Source organism: Rhinatrema bivittatum, chromosome 2 (assembly GCF_901001135.1).
Source record: "Rhinatrema bivittatum chromosome 2, aRhiBiv1.1, whole genome shotgun sequence".
Taxonomy (NCBI): Eukaryota; Metazoa; Chordata; class Amphibia; order Gymnophiona; family Rhinatrematidae; genus Rhinatrema; species Rhinatrema bivittatum.
Window position 1 is genome coordinate 446023177 of NC_042616.1, and position 23464 is coordinate 446046640.

At 47.1% G+C, this 23464-nt stretch overlaps 1 protein-coding gene across 2 annotated transcripts in view; it reads left to right on the forward strand.

Annotated features, from left to right (window-relative positions):
• Positions 1-2466: 2466 nt before the first annotated feature.
• The window catches only part of ZNF622 (zinc finger protein 622), a 59486-nt gene continuing 38488 nt past the window's right edge, over positions 2467-23464 (forward strand). The window contains exons 1-2 of one of the 2 annotated variants that reach the window (XM_029590336.1): positions 2467-2562; positions 12745-13368. In XM_029590336.1, coding sequence (XP_029446196.1) covers positions 12747-13368 — 622 coding nt within the window. In that variant the 5' untranslated portion in view covers positions 2467-2562; positions 12745-12746. Of the gene's footprint in view, positions 2563-2598; positions 2825-12744; positions 13369-23464 lie in introns of those variants that run through there. The other variant, XM_029590335.1, reaches the window with a different exon arrangement.

Consider the following 23464-nt stretch of genomic DNA (forward strand, 5'->3'; position numbering starts at 1 on the left):
CTTGGAATGTTTTGAAAAAATAAGAAGAAAAATTTATAAAAATATTTTTGTGATTAATAAAGCAATTTGGACCTGTACACTACTTTATGAGTACGTATGCCTAACATACTCATGTAGACTGGAGGTCCTACAAATATACAGAGGACTTAATATTTAATATATGGTTCTATAGTGTGATTGAGAATAAACCATAAACCAGTGTCCTTTTTATAGTTTGATGTGTATCTTACAATTTTTGAGGCTCTGGAGTAAAGTATTTGGGCATAATTGTGTGTGATTGGAAACTAAGCACACCACCATCCTGGTAGAGGGTGAGACAGCCCTTAAGGATGCTCAAAACAGGAAAATTGAGTCCATGCTTAAGCAGACCTTCGAGCCTGAGCATGGCACTGCAAATCTCCGCCTGTTTTTTTTTTTTATTGTGAGATCTGGGCTGTGGCTAGCGCAGGATGCACAAGAGAAATTAGGAAAGGAGTCTCCGTCATTGGAATCAGGAACAGCTTACTTGACAGATGCTGGTTATGATTTGGTCGGCTCCTCTGCCAGGGGACTTGCATCCATTATAGTGCTGCAGAGACGAGACTGGATGTGCAACTACATTACCATTTAAGGGTCATCTCTTGTTTGGAGAAGAGCTGGGAGAGATGGTGAAAGCATGGGGGGGGGGGGACTCGAAGATTCGGGGTTTCTGGAAGGCAGAACAAGGACACCATCTCGGAATGTTTCCTCCCACCGTATGCTGCATGCCTCCAGGAGGTTCACACAAGGCTGAAGCTCCTTGAGACAGAGGTTGAGACCTTATTCTAGGTACCAATCCTTTCATTTGAAGAGATAAAGAAGGAGCTGCAGGAGTAAGATGGTAAGTGCAAAGTCATCTCAAGAGAGTATATCGGTGGATGATGCAATTGTTGAAAGAGCTGGGATGGATTGTTAATTTTCCCAAGAACAATCTTCTACCATCTGAGACACTGGAATATCTGGGTGCTCAGTTTGATATGAAGATAGGTCCTGCATATCTAACAGACTAGAGAATTCAGAAGTTGTGTGGTTGTATGGCAATGGCAGCGGAACACAACTCAATGCTGTATCATGAATGTCGATTATAAAAAAAGTATAAAATAAATAAATAAATTCCCGTCTGCACAGAACTGTTTCTTTCTCTATCCCCCGCTCTGCAGGCTTGCCTTCTCTCCATAATAAACTCTCTTCTCCAGGGTGTGCTGTGTAACTAGAGTGAGCCTGCCTACAGTGAGGCTCACAGGGCTCCTCCCTGTGGGCGGAGTCGGCCAAAGAGTTCACAATTACTCCAGTTCCTAACACTACCTCTGGAACTGGCATTAAGTATGCTGCATGAAAAAGTGGGCAGTGGGGGGTATTAGCTAATGTTCTCATCACCATTCTATTTACATGTGATGGGTGTTATTAAGTATGCATTTGTTAGGGAGTGTGTTTTGGATGCAATAATCTCCTTACTGCATCAGGTGCTAGTCTAGCATGCCCACATTGTGCACCTAACTGCATGTAAACACATGCATTAAGATGGGTGTACTTTATTGCATTGGCCTACCTGTTCTAGAGTGCCTAGGATTTTGGAAGGAAACTCTCTCACCACCTTGGTGGTACCCACAGACACTGTGCACTGGGTTTGAGTGGTGGCATCAGTAAGAGTGAAATGGATATTTGCCGTTTTGCTCGTCTCTGCCCCACTTGCTGTAGGCCAGTGCAAGTCCCCCAGTCACTGCTGCCACCAGATACGTACATTGAACTCGATTGCTAGATTGAAGGAACAAATGGAAAGTGCACAATGATTTTTCCCCAGAGTCTGTGCATTACCCTTTTCTATGTTCACAGGTGTGACAGACATGATTTCTGAACTATATTTATATTTTGTGTGTGTGTGAGATGGGAGGGAGTGGGCCAGTACAGTGATCATATGTACAGGGCAGCAAAACAGGTACCATCGATCCTTCCTGCCAATGTTACCTCTTGTAGTGCCCAGTCTACCACACTGTGCTGAAACAAAAGTACAGGCCTTCCCCAACTATATATAGTGTCTCTACCTCCATGAGCTGACACTTCAACTTAAGTTCCCCTCAACACACAGCCCTATTCCTTTACTAGGCTGGCACCTTTCAGCAGCAGCAGCAGCCTGACAGTGACCCCTCTACCGCACAGACTTCACGCTTCCCGGTGCACGTGCTTGTCACATTCTGCCGCCAGCTCTCGATGCCCCCCCCCCCAAACAACTTGCTGCTGCTTCGCTCTCCTCGCTGGGCGGGGTCCACCCAACAGCTGATCCTGTTGCTCAAGTCCGCTCACCCGGAGCTTCAGTACTACTGTGCTGATTCTCAACCCACTCCTAGCCAGTCAGGTTTTCAGAATTTTCACAATGAATATCCGTGAGACAGATTTGCATACAATGGAGGCAGTGCATACAAATCTGTCGCGTTGCATAGTAATTGTGGATATCCTGGCAATCTGGCTGGCTAGAGAAGCACTGCTGTACTAAGCAGCGTTGCGTGTGGCTGCAAGTGGGACACTCTTTTTCTGCAGCACCAGTTGGTGAGTGTTTCCTTCCGGACGCCTATCTGTGTAGCACCACCCATGCACTGCAGCTTCCCTGGCCCGGAACAGAAACAGCTGCAACCGCCGGCGTGTTCGCTGCATCAAAGGGATTTTTTTTTTTTGTATTAAATTTTCCTCGCCTTAAACTGGCTCGGGGCCTCTCTTCCTCTTCTACCTCGGGAAAAATGTGAATATAGGGGCTGGGTAAACCCTGATCCGCTCGGCTGCAGGCTTTTAAAAGGGACATTACCCCCAACAAGTAAGTTTAAAAAAAAAAAAAAAAAGGTCTTGTTTTTCGGTTTTCTGGTTTACATTAGTATAAAATTATAGACGGGTCCCGCCTGGTGTTGGTGCGGCGGTTAGTAGTTTCCTCCAGGTGTTCCTGGTATTCTCGGCTCCCAGATTTCTGCTCGGGCGGGAAGTAAAACCGGGCCCGGATCGCGGAAATAATGGAGTTCAGCTATGTAATCTGCTTTGACGTGCCAAAAATTTATTATAAACAAAATAAATCATCCTGGGGTAGGGAGGACACAGTAATGGCACTTATCTATTTCTGCTTTCACTGCTGGTGTTGCCAGAAATCAAAAGCTTCTCCCTTCTGCTCCTTGCGTCCTTGGGCAAATCACTTCACTCTCCATTGTCTCAGGTACAGCGTGAAGCCCACCTGTAATATGTTGCTCTGAACGGTGTGTACAGTTTTAACTGCAAATGTGTGCACATTGACAGGCCAATGCAGCTTGGAGTTATACGCTAACAAAATATTTGTTCAAATATGTGAACACTGCTTAGGCCCTCGCGTGGAAATCCCAGGCAATAAGCAATACTCCCAGATGTAGAGGAGTGTGCTGTTCCTAACCCAGGTTTTGTCAACACTGGAAACTTTATTCCTGGTCAGAGGTGGAGTAAAGTTTCCAGCATTGCTGTGCTGGCACGTAAAACTAACAGACAAGCAAAAACAAAAGTTTTTCCTTCTCTGGCCAGGTAGATGGATAACTAATAATTTATCCCGCTAAGTGGTGGCAGCAGCGTACCATGGCCAGAAAGCTGAATAAATCCATATTTATATGGCTAAGTAGCGGTGGCTGTGAGGCTGATGCAATAAAGTGCTCTGAGGAGACCACACAATTTATTTGCAGTTGTGTGCAAATATTCCAATGCAGCAAGGAGTTTTGCACATACACAGTTTTACAAGTACATTTTTTATCTTGCTAGGTGCCCTTGAATGAAAATCCCATGCAAATGAAGACATTAGCTATTCCCCTCTCCACACAGTCCCCTTTGTAGAGAGGTGCCCTGTCTTAACTTAGGTTTTAATTAGGAAGCAGTCAGAGGTGGAGTAAAGTTTCCAGAAGCATAAGTTCCAACACCAGGACCTGATACCATGATTTATACACAGAAAACATGTTTTGTGCACACAGCATGTTTTCTGCAAATAAATATGATTTATATGCAAAGAAAATAGTTTTTGTGTACATATATCATATTTTATGTGCATACAAATCATTTTATGTGCACAGAGCATGAGATTTTTGTGCACATAAATCATTTCTGACAGGCACCCCCAATTTTAAAGTGTGCATTTAGCCTGTGCTGAGTATATATTTTACCTCAGGTTTGTGCACACATTTTCCAGTCAGTGCACTTTTTTACCTCCCAATGCATTGGATGTTTACAAAAAATAAAAAAGTTTAATCTGTGCATTAAGAAACTATGCACTGAAATTCAGCGCGTGGAGCCCTATTGGTTGTGTAGAAACTTTACTCTTGATGAAGCAAGGCATGCTCCTCCATTTAAATCCCATGTAAATGAAAGCATTTGCTATTGTTCCCTGATGCAGAGGCATGCATAGGCTTAACTCACTATTTTTTAATGCTGGAAATTTGAATTTTGGTAAGTTCTAAAGTTACTGGGGCTAATGTTCCTACCTGGGAATTCTCTGGATATTAGGAATTTGTATCAATTGCATAGTCTGGAGAAAACATTAAAAACTCATGGCCTCGCTGTTTACTGCTTCAGCCGCTCCCCTTCAGGAAGCCTGCAAGGAGCAGAAGAATTATTTTCTGCTTTCCAGTGGCTGCCCCAGGCTCACCTACTCTTCCTTAGGACCAGGGGTGAGCTTGGAGCAGAAACTGCAGGTAGCATGTGGGGAAAAACTTGGAACAGCTCAGTCTGTAGCTGTGATTCCAGGAGTTGGGTCTTGGCAGAGAGCAGAATTCCGAGAAGTGTGGCGTATAGAGAGTGAGGGGGGTCAGGGATGCTGGAAGGGGAAGAATGGTGGGGGTCATCCCTGGAGGGGGGAAAAACCGGTTGGGAAAAGTGTGTGGATTAGCAGGGGAAGGAGGAAGAAGGAGAAGTGGCATGGAAGAGAAAAAGCGAATACTCATTGTTCCTCTCTTCCATCTCTCCCCTTCCCAACTAATCAATAGTAATGTGAGGGTGATCACAACTCAGAAGTTCCCAGGTCTGTAGGACTGAATCTGAAGTTTATGGTACAGGAATCCCGTACTTGGAATTTATGGGCATAAAACACAATTTGTGTACAAATCAAGTTTTCAGCATATAAATCATGTTTTATGCGCAAAGAATATGCTTTGTATAAAGCTGTTTTTTGGGGTGTGTTTTTTTTTTTTTTTTTACATTGTGAGCCCTCTGGGGCAGGGGACTACCTAGTGTATCTGAATATACACTGGTCCCGAGCTCAGATTGAAAGATGAATAATTTAATCTAAAATCCAGGACTTCTGCTACAGCTGAGGGGATGGGAAGAAGATGAGCTCCCGCCAGACACATTACACACAGCCCTTGTTTGGTGATTTTTAGCTCACTTTTTTTTGCACCAGGCTATTATTGTGCTGACCCCCTATAGATCAGAATCCTCGGACAGATTTCACTTTGGAATGATTACAAAAACTTTGTGAACACCGAGAGACAATTCCAAGAACGAGGATAACAAAATGGCAGCGGATCTGGAAGTGATGATGCAAGAGCTGAAAGCAGATTTAATAAAAGAAATTGCCAGGATCAGCTCAGCTGCTCTCGCCAATAAACTTAAACTGCAATCCTCTATTGATGAGGGTAAAGATGGCCTTATCTCCCATTGGAATCAGATGGATGGGATTAAACATTGGGTCCTGATGTAGGAGACTATGACGGACAGATTGAAACCTCAAACGAAAACACTTCCTTTATGCCGAAGATGTGCAAATACTGATCCCCATCAAAGAATCTATTACCAAAACACTCGAGCACTGGGAAACCTGCCGACGAGAGATTAACCACCTTCTCTCTAGTCTAAACCTGATACTAAACGCAGCGAAGACAGAACTCCTCCTCATCTCCCCGGAAAACAGTAATATCACACTAAGCGCACCATCTAACATCTTCATCACCCAAGCAAGAGACCTAGGAGTTCTAATCAACAGGTTGAATTTAAAATCATTCATCAACCGCACTACCAAGGACGGCTTCTACAAACTGCAAGTACTAAAAAGAGTCAAACCACTCCTCCACTTCCAGGATTTCAGAACGGTTCTCCAAGCCGTGATTTTCTCTAAGATAGATTACTGCAACTCTATCTTGCTAGGTCTCCCTTCCTCCTCCATTAAACCTCTGCAGATGCTCCAAAACGCGGTAGCTAGAATCCTGACAAACACCAGAAGAAGAGATCACATCTCTCCCATTCTTAAAAATCTGCACTGGTTACCAATACATTTCAGAATCCTTCATAAGTCCATGACCACCATCCATTCCCAAGCCCCTCTTAGCCTTCAAATCCCACTCAAACTACACTCCTCTTTCAGACCTATCAGAGAAGCCTACAGAGGATCGCTACATGTTCCCCAATCCAAAGTGACACACCACCTCGCCTTCAGGGAACGAGCCTTCTCCACGGCAGGACCTTCCATCTGGAACGCTATGCCCCCGGACCTCAGACAGGAACCATGCTTATTAACATTTAGAAAAAGCTATTTAGACAAGCCTTCCCTGAATCTCACTGACTCCTCTAATGGGCCTTATGATCTGTTTGCTACAACCATCATGTTACATCCTAGCACTATGTAAATAATTGTTCCTGTTTTTACTCCTAAACTACTCAGGCTTCTCTTTTTATCCCAGTCACAGCTTCCCCTGTTTTATTGTAACTTTCTTACTTCTCTCCACCTGTTAAATGTTAGGTTTTTTTCATCACTCCCCTTGTTACTTGTAAACCGGCATGATGTGATTCTATCATGAATGCCGGTATAAAAAAAGCTTTAAATAAATAAATAAACAAATCTGCTGTGGTAGCGCTCCAGAAAGAGAATGCGCCCTTGGCAGAGCAAATCGAAGATCAAGAAAACCGAGAGAGGTACAATAATTTGCGTGTAATTGGAATACCAGAAAAAGTTAGATTCCGGTTTACCTCACTTGGTGCAGGTTTGGCTTCTGGAGCAGTTGGGCATTTCTTTGGAGACAGAGCCCATTATGTTTGAAAGGGTCCACCGCGTGGGTAAGCCACCACATGAAAATGGTAGGCCAGAGTGCTGCTCACATGGACCTTGAACTTGGTTGATAAAATGAAGATCTTTACTGTGTATAAAATATGAGGTGTGGACCACCAGATTCAATATGATGGTCCTAGATTCTTTTGTTTTAATGATTATTCCTCTAAGGTGACAATGTAGGAAGGCATTGACACCAATCTGTTTGGAGCTGTTTCGGAAGGAGGTCAAGTTTGCGCTACAGTATACCACAAAGCTTAAAGTGTTTCATGAGGGTACAGTTACCATTGTTACGACAAAGGAACAAGCCTTGAAACTGCTTGAACGCCTGAATATATCGTAGGGTTCGTAAAAGGAGACCTCGACTGGAGGAGGAGGGTGGGTTTTTTATTTATTTTTTTACTGTATCTGCATGAGAATGCTGCAGTGCATATATGTTCTGTCTGTTTTTTTTGACGGGGGTTCGTCTTCTAAGAGACTAGAGACAATCCATTGTCTTGAGCTAGAGTAGCTGCTGGTTGCTTAGTCAGGCCTATGGAGACCGGTGAATCTTTCCCACCAGGTTGTGTTTTCTGGGTATCGTTTTTTTGTTTGATCAAATGTTATGGAACTCTCCTTTGTTCCCTATGTTGGAAATGCTGCTATGTCAATTCTGAGGAAGATGAGAGAAAAAAAGCTTACAACTTTCATTTTATTTCCTCTACTTTATTCGTTTTTTGTTTGTTTTTTCTTTGCTTCTGATTTTTTATGACTACTTTGTTTCTTGAATGCATTTGTAATGTCATTCTTATGGGATTGCAAGGGCAGAAGGCTGTCTAGTGGGTATTATGTATACCTAGAACTATACACCTATGGTTGTTTCTTTATGGTTTGGCTGCTTGATATAGCTTTTATGTGTAGCCATTTTTAAATTGGATTTTTTTTTTATATACAGGTTTTTGAGCGGTTGTCGTATTTTATTCTGTATTTGTAAGACCTCTCCGTTCTCTGCAACCTTTTGGTTCTAATTTTCCTTCTACCCCTCTTGAGCTGCATAAAAGTGAAGTATCAAGCCTAATTGGTTAGGGGTAGTAACCGCCGCAATAAGCAAGCTACTCCCATGCTTATTTGTTTACCCAGTCTGTGCGGTTTAGTCCTTGTTGGTTGTCATAATATAAATCCTCTTTTCTTCATTCCCCCTGCCGTTGAAGCAGTGAGCTGCGCTGTATATGTATTCCAAGTGAAGTATTGGTGCGGAATAGTAACCGCCACAACAAGCAAGCTACTCCCATGCTTATTTGTTTACCCAGCCTGTGCGGTTTAGTCCTTGTTGGTTGTCATAATATAAATCCTCTTTTCTTCATTCCCCCTGCCGTTGAAGCAGTGAGCTGCGCTGTATATGTATTCCAAGTGAAGTATTGGTGCGGGATAGTAACCGCCACAACAAGCAAGCTACTCCCACGCTTATTTGTTTACCCAGACTATGCAGTTCAATCCTAGTTGGTAGTTGCCTGAATGTAAATCCTCTTAGCTTCATTCCCCCCCTGCCGTTGAAGCAGTGAGCTGCGCTGTATATGTATTCAAAGTGAAATAGGCTTAATTGGTTCGGGGTAGTAACCGCCGCAACAAGCAAGCTACTCCCATGTGGGTTGACCTCATTCGATGGCGCCAACATGCACCCAGATCTCAGAAATGTTTGAGCATGAGCGGGAGTTTCCATGCACGGCCGCTGCCTCGTGACCTCTCACTCTCTTTCAGAACTCGGGCTTAGTAGTCAACTCTCCAGGGAGACAGGCGGGTATTACGTATATGGTGATCGATGCTGCAACCTTGCCTTTTCTGTTGACAAGCAGGGTGAAATCGGCCATAACCAGATGGGAGTCCCAAGTTACGCCAGCCAATGCTATACAGTCTAGTAACCATTTGGAAAAAGTCCCTTCGACTGCTGTTCCTCCCAACCCTTTAGGATCAAAGGACACAAACAGCAGAGAAGCTGGGCCTGGAGGATGAATCCCCTAGAAGTAAAACACTAAAGCTCTCACAGTCCCAGGATAGAAGAACCCATTCACCTTTGGGCACAGGCAGTTTTGGAACGAATGTAGGCAGTACGATCGATTGGTCAACATGGAATGCAGATCCCATTTTGGGCAGAAACTTAGGATGAATGCGGAGAACAACTCTGTTGGGGGGGAAAAAAACCGGAAGGTATGGCAAATAAGAGACGCGGGCCTCTAGTTTGCTCATGCTGCGTGCATGGGGTGCTGACTACAAGCAACACCATCTTCCAAGGGAGAAACCTCAGCTCCACCAACTGGAGAGGTCTGAAAGGAAGTCTCACAGCACTGCTGGTTTACTAAATGGATCCTTGGTAGGCCATAGTCCATTCACGGACAACACCAAAAGGATGCAGAGAGAGACATGTCCCGTCCACCTGCTGGAACACCAGTGAAGGGGTCCGGATGGCTGGACTCGCACCGCGTCGAGAACCTCTTCTGCTGGCAGGCTTCCTAGATGAGATTAGGAGGAATACTACTGAGCACTAAACAAGCAGATCATGACAGCCAAGGATGGAGATGCCCAACAGGATGGGGGCAGAGCCTGGAGGTAAGGAGAGAATAGTTTTTGGGGCTAAGCTGGAGCTATGAAAATAACCCATGTCCTGTCCCGCTGAATCTTCTTTTTCTTAATTTATATTTGTTACTGAACCCAAAAATGAACTATATAGATTACACACAGGGAGCAATTCACAAGATCTCAAAGCAATCCAAGGTTCAAAAAAATTGTTTTAAGAGAAACAACCCCCAGCAACCTATTCCCCCCCAAAAACCTAACAAATTCAGGAGAGAGAGTGCGAGAAACCTGAAACAGTGTCTGTTAATACTAAGGTTGCATGAAAGGGTTTCCAAATATCATTAAAACTAACATTTTTCAGTATGGCCTCCATATCCTATAAGAAGGCATTTTTCCAACAGTAAGCAATTTCAAGTCTTGTTGCAATGATAATCCGAAAGGTAAGTTTCATTGTGGTGCTAGGAGCACTCACATCTGGGAAACCCAGCAAAAATACTTTGGGATTTTTTTTTTTTTAATCAACTTCATCTTTGTTATTTCATCGATGAGTTCTATCACTTGGTCCCAATAATGCCGAACCTCTGGACAACTCCACCGAATGTGAAAAAAGGTCCCAGTCTCAATCCAACTATCATTTAACTTCCAAAAACATCTCCCGGAATTATTTGGCAGCAGAGAGAAATCTAACCAAGCAGGGGCATAATCGGACTAAGTTATTCTACCAATTTGGGATTTCTTCAAGCTCCAACACAAGGGTTTAGTTACCAGAAAGAAATCAATTGTGGAATAAGAACTGTGGGGTTTAGAAAAATGTGTACTAATTCCCTATATAATAATTTAAAAAAAACTATTGAAGAGGGTTCCTCATGGTTGGGGTGTTTTTGCAAATTAGGGATGTGTATACAATGTTTTTTTTTTGTCCCCATTTCGTTTTCGGGTCTGGGGAGGGCCATTTCAGTCCACTCCCCGGATCAGAAAACTTTTATAGTTCTTTCATAGAAAAAAAAACCAAAACCCACCAACCCTTCAAATTCAATTAACTACACCCCCCCCCCCACCCCCCTCCCCGACTTGCCAAAAGTCCCTGGTGGTCCAGCGGGGGTCCAGGAGCGATCTACTGCACTTGGGCCGTGGGCTGCCAGAAACCAAAATGGTGCCAGTGACCCTTTGCCCTTACTATGTCACAAGGGCTACTTGTGCCATTGGTCGGCCCCTGTCTCATGGTAGGAGCCGTCCAATGGCACCGGTAGCTCCTGTCACATGGTAAGGGCCACCGGCGCCATTTTGGTTTCTGGCAGCCGATGGCCCAAGCGCAGAAGATTGCTCCCAGACCCCCGCTGGACCACCAGGGACTTTGGCAAGTCTTTGGGGGGGGGGGGGGTCAGGAGGGTGGGGGATTGTAGTTAGTTATTTTTTTGTCTTTTTTTTTTTTTTTTTTTATTCGCTCCATAAGACGCACAGACATTTTTCCCCCATGTTTGGGGGGAAAAAAAGTGCATCTTATGGAGCGAAAAATACGGGTTCATGCGTGGTATAGGAATGGAGTAACAAACGTGGGGAATCTTTATTCTGCTGATCAAGAGGCAGTGGTGTCATTTGCACAGCTATAACAACGTTGTTGCATTCCCCACTCGCGGTTCTGTATGTACTTACAAGCCAGGCACTACTTCCAAATGGTTCAGGACCAGATAACCTGGCATCCCACAGAATTTTCCTTTTATTTTATTTTAAAAAGTGACCAGATCCTCCAACACACTTGTCTTTTGGCATAATTGTAGATTTAAAGGAGAGTCCGGGGAGGTGTTCTCTTCATTTGCACATAAATGGTCTCTGGAATTAGAGGAAAATGTGTCAGTAGCTGCTCTAGGTAAATATTTTGAATCAGCACATATAATAACAATTGAGGCCAAATTGCAAGAACTGCAGTTTAGAGTCTTGCATATAGCGCAGATGGATAAGGTAAAGGCATATAAAACGCAGGTGGTGTACTCTGACTTGTGTGATAAGTGTAAAATACATAGAAGTACGTTTATACATCAGATAGCACTGTGTCCTGCTTTGTTCTCTTTTTGGGGGGGGGCGGTATTGTCCTTTCTTGAGAATATTCTATGCCAAAAAGCCACCATTTCTTGGCTGCTTTGCAGTGCTAGGTTCGGTGTCATGGTTACATGATATCTCTAAATATAAAGTGAAATATGTTCAAATTATGGTTCTGCTGGCTAAAGACATTAATCTTGCTCATTGAATTCAAAGTGAGGCCTAGTAGTGTTAAGCGGAATTCTAAAATAGCGGATTGGATGCCGGTAGAACATTTGGATGCACTCCTTACCAGCAGATGAATGGCCAGAGTATGCTCATTTATGGCTGCAGACCTTTAGAGCACTGCCAGACAATATACGTAAAGCATTTATTTCAGGGGGCTATTCTAACACTTAACATGTTTTTGTTTTTTTTTCTTTCTGTATTACCAAGCTATAGGGGAACAATGTTATGTATATATTATAGATCTTTCATTGGGGTTGGTTATGAGGAGGGGATCCTGTATGTCTGTGTATGAATGTTAGGTTGCGTCTTTTTTTTTTTTTTTTTTTGGGGGGGGGGAGGTTAAGATATAACATATGGGGGATACATGGGGTGGTGTAAGGCCATCTTTATTGGGCCTAGTTCCCATGGTATAATGTCTGAGCACTGTAATCAGTATAATTCTTCTTTCTCATTGTAGATTATCTGTTTTGTGTATGACCTTGTGAACATGATTATTGGGTAGTGATTAGATTTTACTTTTTATGTTTCTATATATGCCACTTCATGTATGTGCTTCATATATATAAATTAACATTAAAAAAAAATCTAAAATCCATATTCCGAAGGAGTTTGTCCCCCTGCCCGCTACAAAGTTTAAAAAAAAATACTGTAACACTAAGGGGAGAGGTTTTCCTTCCAAAAATCTGAAAGAGTGGGAAGGAGGTCTCTTCTGAAAATGTGTGCTCTCCTGCCTCTCTCTCTCTCTCTGTGCAGCCACAGGTTGGCCAAAATTAGCCCAACCCGTGCATTATGTTTTTTCTGCATAGTGGGGGTGGGGGAATTGGATGTGAAAAAGTTCAATTCAGCAACATTGGTCCCAGTACAGCTCTGCTCTTTCTTCCCAGGGATGGCATCCTACACTTGCATCACTTGCCGTGTGTCATTCGCTGATGCCGACATCCAGCGAGCCCACTACAAAACGGACTGGCACAGGTACAACTTGAAGAGGAAGGTGGCCAACATGCCTTCTGTCACTGCTGAAAACTTCCAGGAGCGGGTTCTGGCCCAGAGGGCAGTGGTGGAGGAGCAGGGCCGGGAGACGGCCACGTACTGCACAGCCTGTAGCAAGAGGTTTTCCACCTTCAACGCCTACGAGAACCATCTTAAGTCCAAGAGGCACGTGGAGCTGGAGAGGAGAGCCGCTCAGTCCGCCAGCAAGAAGGTGCAAATGATGAACGAGAAAAACCTGGAGAAGGGGTTGGAGCTGGAGAGTCTGGACAAGGATGCGACCAACGTAGCCATCCAGCAGGCCATCAAGGCCCAGCCATCCATGTCGCCAAAAAGGAAGCCCCCGGTTTCCAGCCTTGGGAGCCCTTCGCCCCCTGCTGCTGGCCCAGGTCAGGCAGTGCAGGAGCGAGATGAGCCCCAGACACCACCCAGGTTGCAGTGGTTTAAACAACAGGCGAAGAAGCTGTCTGTGCTGGAGGCTAGAGAGGAGAGTGAGGAGGACATGGAGCAAGGAGAGGATGGTAAGAAAACTTATCAGTGCATCCTCTATGGAGCACACTCCAGAGAGTAGTTGAAAAGAGGAAGTACCAATCAATTGCATATTTTCCCTGAATGTTCCTTGGTTACTCCCAATAAAAGCTTCAGTCTTCCAATGAGCATGCAAACATCATAAGAATGACCTCTGTGCATGCTGGGACCTGGAAGAGAATGGCACCAGTCTGGGTTTTAAAACTGCCCACTTGTCCTTAAATATCTAAAGAATGGCTGTACAGTTTTGATATTTGTCGTATTTCCTTTGTTAGGGCTTGAGGAATATTTTTAAGGGGACAGTGGTCAATGGTATTTCTCCTGTAAAATAACTAATGTGGTTTACATTTCAGCTCTGTACTCCTGTGGCACAGGAGACTTGTAGGTGAATTTTAGAAGTCTTGGCGCACGCCAAAACCATGAGATACACGCAGAAAGTTGGGCCGGTGTGCGCCGAGCGGATTTTAAAAGATGCCCGCACGCGCGTATCGCCCCCTACGCACACAAAAAAGCTTTCTAAAAAAAAAAAACCCCAAAAAGGCATGATCTGGGCGGGGCATGAGCATTCCTGGATTTCACATTGAAACCAGTGCGAAAATACGTGCACAGGCGCGTGCCAGGGACCCTGCCGCCTAACTTTTTTATTTTTGCTATGGATGGCGTAGAAGTGATGATACAACAATAACAAACACAGTTCAGCTGGCTTTTAAAGGTCGGGGCTAACGGGAAAAGCGAGGCAAACTGGGGCGGGTGTTGAAAGTCCTATTCCTTACCTTGATGAACTGGGAGAAAAGGTGATTCCGTCGGTGCGTGCATCTATTAAAATCCCCCTATTTACACAGTAGAAGCAGCATTTGCTTGTATAGGGGCGTGTCTGTTTTAAATCATATGCGTGTGCGTGCGCATTCAGCCTATTTTATAGTACCTGCAAATGTTGGTATAAAGCGACTGTGTCCCTGAGCGAGAGCCGGTGAAAGCTCGCACATGCACGCCTGTTTAAAAGTTACCTTCTGAGATTTGAGCCTATTATGTAGCAGGGCCAGCCAGGGGTTGGGTGGAGGTGATGCACTCGCTCCCTGGGTGGTGATAGAGACTCCTGCCAGTTGAAAGAGCCGCACTCCGTGTTAGAAGAAACTTCTTTCCAGTGCCCATGGGCCGGGGTTGCAAAAAAATAAGAGGAACATTGGAAATTAGATCATCTTTAGCTGTGTGCATTGGATGCCTACTCATTTCTGTAAAGGCATGCTATCGGAGATGGCAGACTAGGAAGATGAAAGTCCACTTTATGACAAATTTAGGAACCTGTGATGGTTTTCTTAGTAGCCGTTTAGATGTGCGTAGAGTTTAGTGCCAAAGCTGTATGGGCTGCAGCCTGGGATCTGAGATTGAGTGGTTCCCTATTACAGACCTGGCAAGTTGCCCACATCAGAAACATAGAAACATAGAAACATAGAAATGACGGCAGAAGAAGACCAACCGGTCCATCCAGTCTGCCCAGCAAGCTTCACACATTTGTTCTCATACTTAACTGTTTCTCTTGGCTCTTAGTAACCTTATGTTCTAATTCCCTTTTCACCCCCACCATTAATGTAGAGAGCAGTGCTGGAGCTGCTTCCAAGTGAAATATTAAGTTTGATTAGTTGGGTAAGCAACTAATGTAAGGAATTGCAATTCGCACCTGAGAGCATATGAAACTCCCCCCAGGATGAGGGAGACATGGGCCAGCCGCAGGAGAAGAAAGCCAGGTTTAGTGTATGTGACCTCTCCCATTCAACCCCTCGTCCCCAGTTGCTCCTCTCCCTCTATGCAGTCCTCTATTTTCACTCCCCCCCCATATTTAAAATAGGAAATTCAGTAAATTTATTTATTTTTGGTTTTTTATATACCGATCTTCTTGCATTGGATGCAAATCAAACCGGTTTACAGTAAAACAATTCAACTTGCCAAGTAGCATTACATGGAACAAAGAACATGGAACAATATAATAGTGCTTATGAGCATTACATAGAATACTAGTAACAAATTAAACATTTTAACCTTTAGAGACCATTAGTGACAATTCTTATAGCGAATTTGATTAAATGTGCCTTAAATGATAAAAACGGAAAACAAGGGGAAAAGATTGATTGGGATTTACATGAAAAGGGGATAGGGAGGAGGGGCAAAAGAAAGAAGATGTAAAATAGGGACGGATAATGGGTGAATTTATAACAAATAGAATCAATTAAAAATGTCTTGGATAATATATATTGGGTCTTCAAGGAAATGCCTGACTAAATAGCCATGTTTTCAGTTTTTTCTTGAACGAGACCTGGCAGGAGTCTAGTCTGAGTTCTGGTGGGAGGGTGTTCCAGAGGGTAGGACCTGCGGTGGATAGTGCCCTGTTACTTCGCGAGGATTTGACTTGAGGGACGAATAGGGTGCCTTGGTAAGCTTTCCTGATCGGTCTCTTGGATTTGTGGGTGCGTAGCTGAAATGTGATATCCATTGGGGCTGAGTAGTGTAAAGATTTATGCATGATGGTCAGAATTTTGTATAGAATTCTATGTTTGATCGGTAGCCAATGGAGGATGAATAGGATAGGTGTGATGTGGTCTCTTTTTTTAGAGTTGGTCAAGATCCTGGCCGCAGAGTTCTGTAGCATCTGTAGAGGCTTAATGGTGGTAGCTGGAAGACCAATTAGTAGAGAGTTACAGTAATCAATTTTTGTAAGGATGATTGCTTGTAGAACCAGGCGGAAGTCTGGAATGTAGATCATCTTCCAACCCTCCCACTAGTATAATTACTGTCCCTTTCCTCTCTCTGCCCCCTACCTTCCTGGCATAATCACCTCCCCTTGGTATAATCTTTCTTCCATTCCCTCTTCCTCATCTCCCATTCCTAGCATATTCCTTTTCTTTCCTCCTCACTGACATAAGAATTGGCATGCTGAATCAGACTGAGGGTCCATCAAGCCCGGTATCTTGCTTCCAGCAGTGACCAACCCAGATCACAAGTACCTGGCAGGATCCCAAACAGCAGATAGATCCCATGCTGCTAATGTCCAGGGATAAGTAGTGGCTTTCTCTAAGTCTGACAGTTTATGAACTTATCTTCTAGGATTTTGTCCAAATCTGTTTTAAACCCAGCTATGCTAGCTGCCTTTCACATCCTCTGGCAATGAATTCCAGAGCTTAATTGTGCATTGAGTGAAAAAGTATTTTCTCTAATTTGTTTGAAAGGTGCTACTTACTAACTTCATGGAGTGTCCTCATGTCTTTGTATTTTTTGAAAGGGTAAATAACTGATTCACATTTACCTGTTCTAGTCCACTCATGCTTTTATAGCCCTTTATCATATCTCCTCTCAGCTGTCTCTTCTCCAAGCCGGACAGCCCTAACCTCCTTGGCCTTTCCTCATAGGTAAACCGTTCCATCTTCTTTATCATTTTGGTTGTCCTTCTCCGTATCGCTTTTGAGATGCAGTGACAAGAATTGTACACAAAACTCTAGGTTCGGTCTCGCCATGGAGGGTAGCCCGCTCTCCCTCCAGTGGGCAAATGACATCAACACCATAGTCACAAGGCAGCACCCAGAACTCACAGATGCCTTTGTAAGTTTTACAGAGGAGGAGGACAAGGCGAAAGTGGCTTGGCTTGCCAGGGCTTAGGTATGTTCTCCCCTGTCAATGGAGCAGAGCTAAGCTGAGCTTGATGCTTAGTCTTGAAGTTTTTAGCTAGAGCTTTTTGAAAAGTCTTGGGTGCCGAGTTCACTGGTAGGAATTTGCATGAATGGCTGCAAGCGGTGAGGGGCAGAGTAAAGGGTCTGAAGTCTGTAAGTCCAAACTCTCTTTCCTTGCCCTAGGACTTCGTACAAATGCATAGGATCCAAAAGTTGATATTGATTGGCTGTTACCACAGTCCACCGGCATCGAATCGGTGGGCACTCCGATATAACTTCATCTTAGCTGGTACATATATGCATATGCACATGGAGATGCTGGTGTGTCAGGAGACATCTGTGAGCCATGCTTGCTTCATGGCTGGATGCAGAGGTTTTTTTTGTAGGGTCAAGTCTGCTTAGTAGCAAGTCTGTGCGTGGCTGGCAATACCAGCTAAATTCTCAGGTAAAGACAGATGCTTGATATGAAGGACAATAGCAGCTTCTTCCACTGTGTGCAATTCCCCAGCGAATTCACGTTAAAACTGGAGGGGCCATCACGTGGCTGGACTCCCATCTTTGTGTTACTTAGGCCTGTGCTTTAGTTCAATTGCATACAGCTATTTAGGATGACTGGCTTATCCCTACAGACCGGCCGCCACTGCCACCCCTGAACAACTAGTTTGAACCCTGGTCTTTGTTTCCCCTCCCCCCACTTCCTGCTGCCAGTAGGAGAAAGGCGCTTGGTATTGGCGCAAGCTCCAATGTGCAGTTCTAGTTGCGGTGTGAACTGTGTGGTGCCAGGAAATGCTGCGAGAATACCATGAGATCCACAAATCAACATGTGCAAGAATGTAAAGGCCCCAGGCGTGAAGCACTGCTGTCTTCCTCTCAGGAATGTGCAGGGAAAGAGGATCTGGGGTTGAGGTGGTGAAAGGGATGAAAGAAATACCTGGCTCGAGGTGGGAGGAAGGAAGAGAGCCGGAGATTGGAGGGGCTGGGGAAGCAGAGAAGAATTTAAGTTTTTGATTTGGGTTGGGTGGAGAAGGAGGGGGGGATCAGAATTAGGCTGGGGCAGGGACTGAACAGATTAACGTGTGTGTGTACACATCCTGAGGGAGCGTGCTGAGAAGAGATTGCAGCTGGGTGGAGAGTGAAAGAGGAAAGCATGGGATTGGCCAGGGTTTGGAGGAGTGAGACAGAGACTTAGATATGGGGGAGCCAGAATTGCAAGACAGGAGAGACTTCAGAAAGCAAAGGGAAGATATACGGGACATTTTGGGAGGAGGAAAGAAAATGTGAAGATAATGGACAGTGACATAGAGAATGATTGTGGCACAGGGAAATGAGGATTTTAGAAAAAAGGGCACAGATTGACAGTGTAGAAAGGAGTATGGCTCCTTCAAACTCCACAGCCAAAAAAATGGGGCACTCGGAGAGATAAGAGAAAGAGACATCATGAGAAAAAGGAGAAGAGTGAGGCAAAGGATGAATGATCTCTCCCAGAGGTTAGACAGAAGATGGTGCTATATCCTCAGGGGTATGACCTTGCAAATACACAGCATTGTACAGTGTAGTGGTAAAGTATCTTAGTCTTCTGAGAAGTGTAGAAGATACATAGGAAGGGAGGAGCAGGCAGCAGTGTCTTTCCCCTGTCAGGGCTCAGGGAGAGGATGCAGCAGTGGTATTTTCACCCGATTGGAGCTCAGGAAGAGAGCAGCAGCGGAAGCGTGAAAGCAGGAGCCAGTGCCTTTGGCTCCAGTTGGGATCCCAGATGGGGGTAGGAGATGTTGGCCCCAAGCTGGACCTGCGAGGATGTGAGATGGCTGATAGGGGCGAGAAGCTTGAGAAGTCAAAACATTCAACCATTAACAATACCATTTGTACATAGTATTTAATTAATTTAATTTGTATTTTGTCTAACCAGTTATTCTTTCCTATCTCTTCCTTCTTCTCCAAGTTCTGTGACCCTTGTTAATTGTAACTGTTTCCTTCGATCACCATAGTTTTAGTTTGATGTATTTAATGCACCCCGTTTCATGTAAACCAGCAAGATATGTCCTCATGATTGCCGGTATATAAAAACCTTAAATAAATAAATAAAGTCTGCGGTGGGGATGGCAGGGACTGGGTGACGAGAGAGGACTGCACCAGGGTGGTGTGGGAAGCATGCGCTCATCAGGAGAAATACCATCTGCTGCTGGACCCGCTCCCCTGACACGGTCTCTTTCTCTCTCCTACCCTCCTGTTTTTGTCTCTCTCTTCTATGTTCCCCTGCCCTTTCTTCATGTCTCGTTGTTTTCTTTGTGGCAGCCCAGGCTATCCCTGAAACCACAAGAGCAGTACATATACAGAATCAGTCATTTCCCTGTACGTACCCGGATCAGTCCAGACTCCTGGGTTATGCCCCCCCCTCTAGCAGATGGAGACAGAAGTTTACAAACAAAACTCCGCCTTATCTAGGCTGGTGCCACCTACAGTCTGGCAGTCTTCTTCTGTCTCCTAGCAGGTGGAGAGGGTGCAAAACCTGCAGTCTGAGCTGAGGCCTAGTTTTAGAAAAAAAAAAAAAAAAGGAAAGGAAAAGGTTTGAGTTTACTTTCTTAGTTGTTTTTGACTGGTAGAAGATTGTGAGGCTCGGACCGCAGTTGATTGCCTGCAGGTCCGAACTTGTCTCCTCCCGGGGTGGGGTGAGGTCCCGCGGGGGCCTTCCCTCCTGGGAGTTGAGCTCGCTGAGGGTGGGCTGAGGGCCCTTGCCAGCGTTCCTAGCCTGGGGGTGAAACCGGGGAGCTCGGGTCACTCCCCCCAGGTGGTCCCGGAGCCGGTGGCGAACGGTAAAAAAAAAAAAAAAGTGAATTTCTTTACTTGTGCTGTCTTTCTTGCTTTCCCTCTTCTCTCCTGCTCGTTGGTTTGCGGGGGTGAACGGGAGCGGCGCCGCGGGTAGCTGTTGTTGTTGTTTTTTGCTCTGCTTTGGGGAGCATGCCGCGGCGGCCGGTCTGCAGGGCCTGCGGGGCGGCCCGTCGCCTATCCCGGGACAGCCTTTGTTCGGGCTGCGTCTCGGGCGGCGAGGGCGTTTCGACAGGCACTAGCACAGAGAGGCAGCGGCAGCCGGAGGCTTCGGGACGTAGATCGGGGCGGTAGCAGGTCCGTTCCCGCGAAGCGCGGGAACGGGCGCCATTTTGGCAGCGGCGATTTCAGCGGCGGGAAAACCCGCCATTTTGGGCTCAGCAGGGCCAGGTTGCGAGGCGCCCCCGTCGCCGGGGGGACCGGAAGACGTTCCTCCCGCTCTGTCCCCACAGCGGAGGGTCTCCGAGGGGGACCAGACTCCTGCTCCTAGCGATCCGGAGGAGGACCCGGATCGTAGCTCCTCTGACTCTTTCTCGTCGGAATTTGTGCTCGTAATGCATAAGGCCTTTAAGGCTAGCAGGCAGGCCAGGAAAAGATCGCGGGGAGCGCCGGATTTGGTTCAGGGGCCGGACCCTAAGAGGCGCGCCCGGTCCCTCCTGGTCTCGGATCCTCCGGGGGGAGCACGCCCGCTCCGTTTGGGGGCTCCGAGGGGGGATGCCGAGACGGAGTCCGAATCCGGGGATCCGGAGGAACTGGATCCGGATCCGCAGTTACAGTCGCGAGGCATTGACGGAGAAGGGGATCAGGGAGCCAGTGGGGCGAGTGGTCTCCACGCCACGGAGGGGGATGACCCCAAGGTGGTGCGTCTATTTCGGCGCGATGCATTGGCGCCATTGATTCCGGCGATCCTCGAGGAATTGGCGATAGATTTGCCACGACCGGAATCTCGCTTAGGGCGTACAGACCCCGTGGTGTTGGGGCTGAGGGGACCGCCGACGGCTTTTCCATTGCATTTTTCGGTGTCCGACTTACTTTTTAAGGAGTGGGACACTCCTGATCTGGGGTTGAAAGTGGCCAGAGGACGCGCTTGAGCTGTTTAAGATCCCAAAACTAGATTCGGCGGTGGCGGCGGTCACCAAAAGGACCACCATCCCGGTAACGGGAGGGACAGCTCTCAAGGATTTGCAGGATCGTAAGCTGGAAGTGCAGCTTAAGAAAATTTTTGAAGTCTCCGCGCTCTGTGTAAGGGCGGCGATCTGTAGCGGTTTCTCTCTCCGTGCAGGGCTCAGGTGGGCCCAGCAGCTTTCTGCTAACGAAGGTCTGTCGCCGGAGGAAGCGCGGCAGGCGACTCGTCTGGAGGCGGTGATTGCCTATAGCGCGGATGCCTTTCATGACTTGCTCCGTTCTTCGGCACGGGCGATGGTCTCCGCGGTGTCGGCTCAGCGTTTGTTGTGGCTTCGCCATTGGGCGGCGGACGTTTCGTCGAAGGCTCGGTTAGGTTCATTGCCATTTAAAGGGAAGTTACTTTTTGGTAAGGAACTGGAGGATTTGATTGAGTCTTTGGGCGAGAACAAGATACATCGGCTGCCGGAGGACAGGCCGCGATCGCGGGGGACGCCGTCCACACGAGTAGATTCCGTGGGGGTCGTCGGCCCCGTAATGCGCGAGGGTCGGTCTCCTCTTTTCGCCACAATGCGGCTAGGCAGCAGTCGTACACGCAGTCCTTTCATGGCCGCCGGTTTGGCAGACCCGGGACCGGGTCCGGAACCCCGGGTGGGAAGCTGCCACTGATGGGCGGCCGGCCCACTCTCCGGTGCCGGTGATCGGCGGCAGGTTGATGCAGTTTGCCGGGGAGTGGGCCAAGATCACGTCGGATCAGTGGGTGCTGGATGTGATAAGTCGCGGCTACGCGTTAGATTTTGCACAGCGGCCCCTTCCCTGTTTCATGGTGTCGCCATGCGGGTTCTCAGAGAAGCGTCAGGCGTTACGGGACACAATCCGGCATCTGTTAGCCCTAGGCGCGATCGTTCCGGTGCAGTTCCGCGAGCTACGCAGCGGCAGGTATTCCATTTACTTCCTGGTGCCAAAGAAAGAGGGCACGTTTCGTCCGATCCTCTACCTCAAGGACGTCAACAGGTGCTTGCGGGTCCCAAGGTTTCGCATGGAGACGCTAAGATCGGTCATCGCGTCCGTGAGACAAGGAGAGTTTCTCGCGTCTCTGGATCTCACGGAGGCGTATCTGCACGTCGGAATCCGCGCGGATCACCAACGCTACCTTCGGTTCGCAGTGTTGGGGCAGCATTTCCAGTTCCAAGCGCTGCCATTCGGGCTGGCGACAGCCCCGCGAACCTTTACAAAGATCATGGTGGTGGTAGCGGCTCATCTTCGCAAGGAAGGGTGTCTGGTACATCCGTATCTGGACGATTGGTTGATTCGGGCGAAGTCCGAGCGTCTCTGTCAGTTGGCGGTACAGCGAGTAGTCGATTTGTTGCAGAGCCTCGGCTGGGTAATCAATCGGGCCAAGAGTCAGCTGGAACCGTCGCAATCCCTGGAGTTTTTGGGAGCGTTGTTCGACACTCGGCGGGGCATGGTATATCTGACGCAGGAGCGCAGAGTCAAATTGCAGTGCCAAGCCAGGCAGTTGTTGGCCAAGCCCATGCCGGTCGTCTGGGACTACCTACAAATGGTAGGGTCCATGACGTCCACGCGGGAATTGGTTCCTTGGGCGTTCGCGCATATGCGGCCTTTGCAATTGGCCTTACTCTCCCGCTGGAATCCGGTGTCGGAGCAGTTCCATCTTCCGTTGCCGCTGCCGCATTCGGCCCGTTCCAGCATGGCCTGGTGGCTCTGTACCGGCAACTTGACCAAGGGCATATCGCTGACACTACCCTCGTGGACGGTGGTCACCACGGATGCCAGTCTGTACGGCTGGGGCGCGGTGTGTCTCCGGAGTTCGGTGCAGGGCACCTGGTCCCCGACGGAGGCGACGTGGTCCATCAATCGGTTGGAGACCAGGGCAGTGAGGTTAGCCCTGCGGGAGTTCTTGTCGTTGGTACGAGGCCGGGCGGTCAGGATTCTATCGGACAATGCGACCACGGTGGCGTACATCAACCGGCAAGGCGGCACCAGAAGTCTACCAGTGGCCGCCGAGGCGCGACAGTTGATGGCATGGGCCGAACGGCATCTGCAATGCATAGCGGCGTCGCACATTGCGGGCGTGGAAAACGTTCAGGGGGATTTCCTGAGTCGCAATCGGCTAGATCCCGGCGAATGGGAACTTGCGGACGTAGCGTTTCGGAAAATTTGCGCCAGGTGGGGAACACCTGTTCTGGATCTGATGGCGACGTACAAAAATGCCAAAGCTCCGCGATTTTTTGCTCGCCGCCGGGAAACGGGGGCGGAGGGGGTCGATGCCCTCGCGTTGCCTTGGCCGACAGGGGTGCTCCTCTATGTCTTCCCTCCGTGGCCCCTCATCGGTCGGACGCTGAGGCACATAGAACTTCATCCGTCGCCCGTGATTCTAGTCGCTCCCGAATGGCCGCGGCGACCTTGGTTCGCGGATCTTCAGAACTTGGCGCTGGAGCCTCCTCTTCGGTTTCCTTATGTG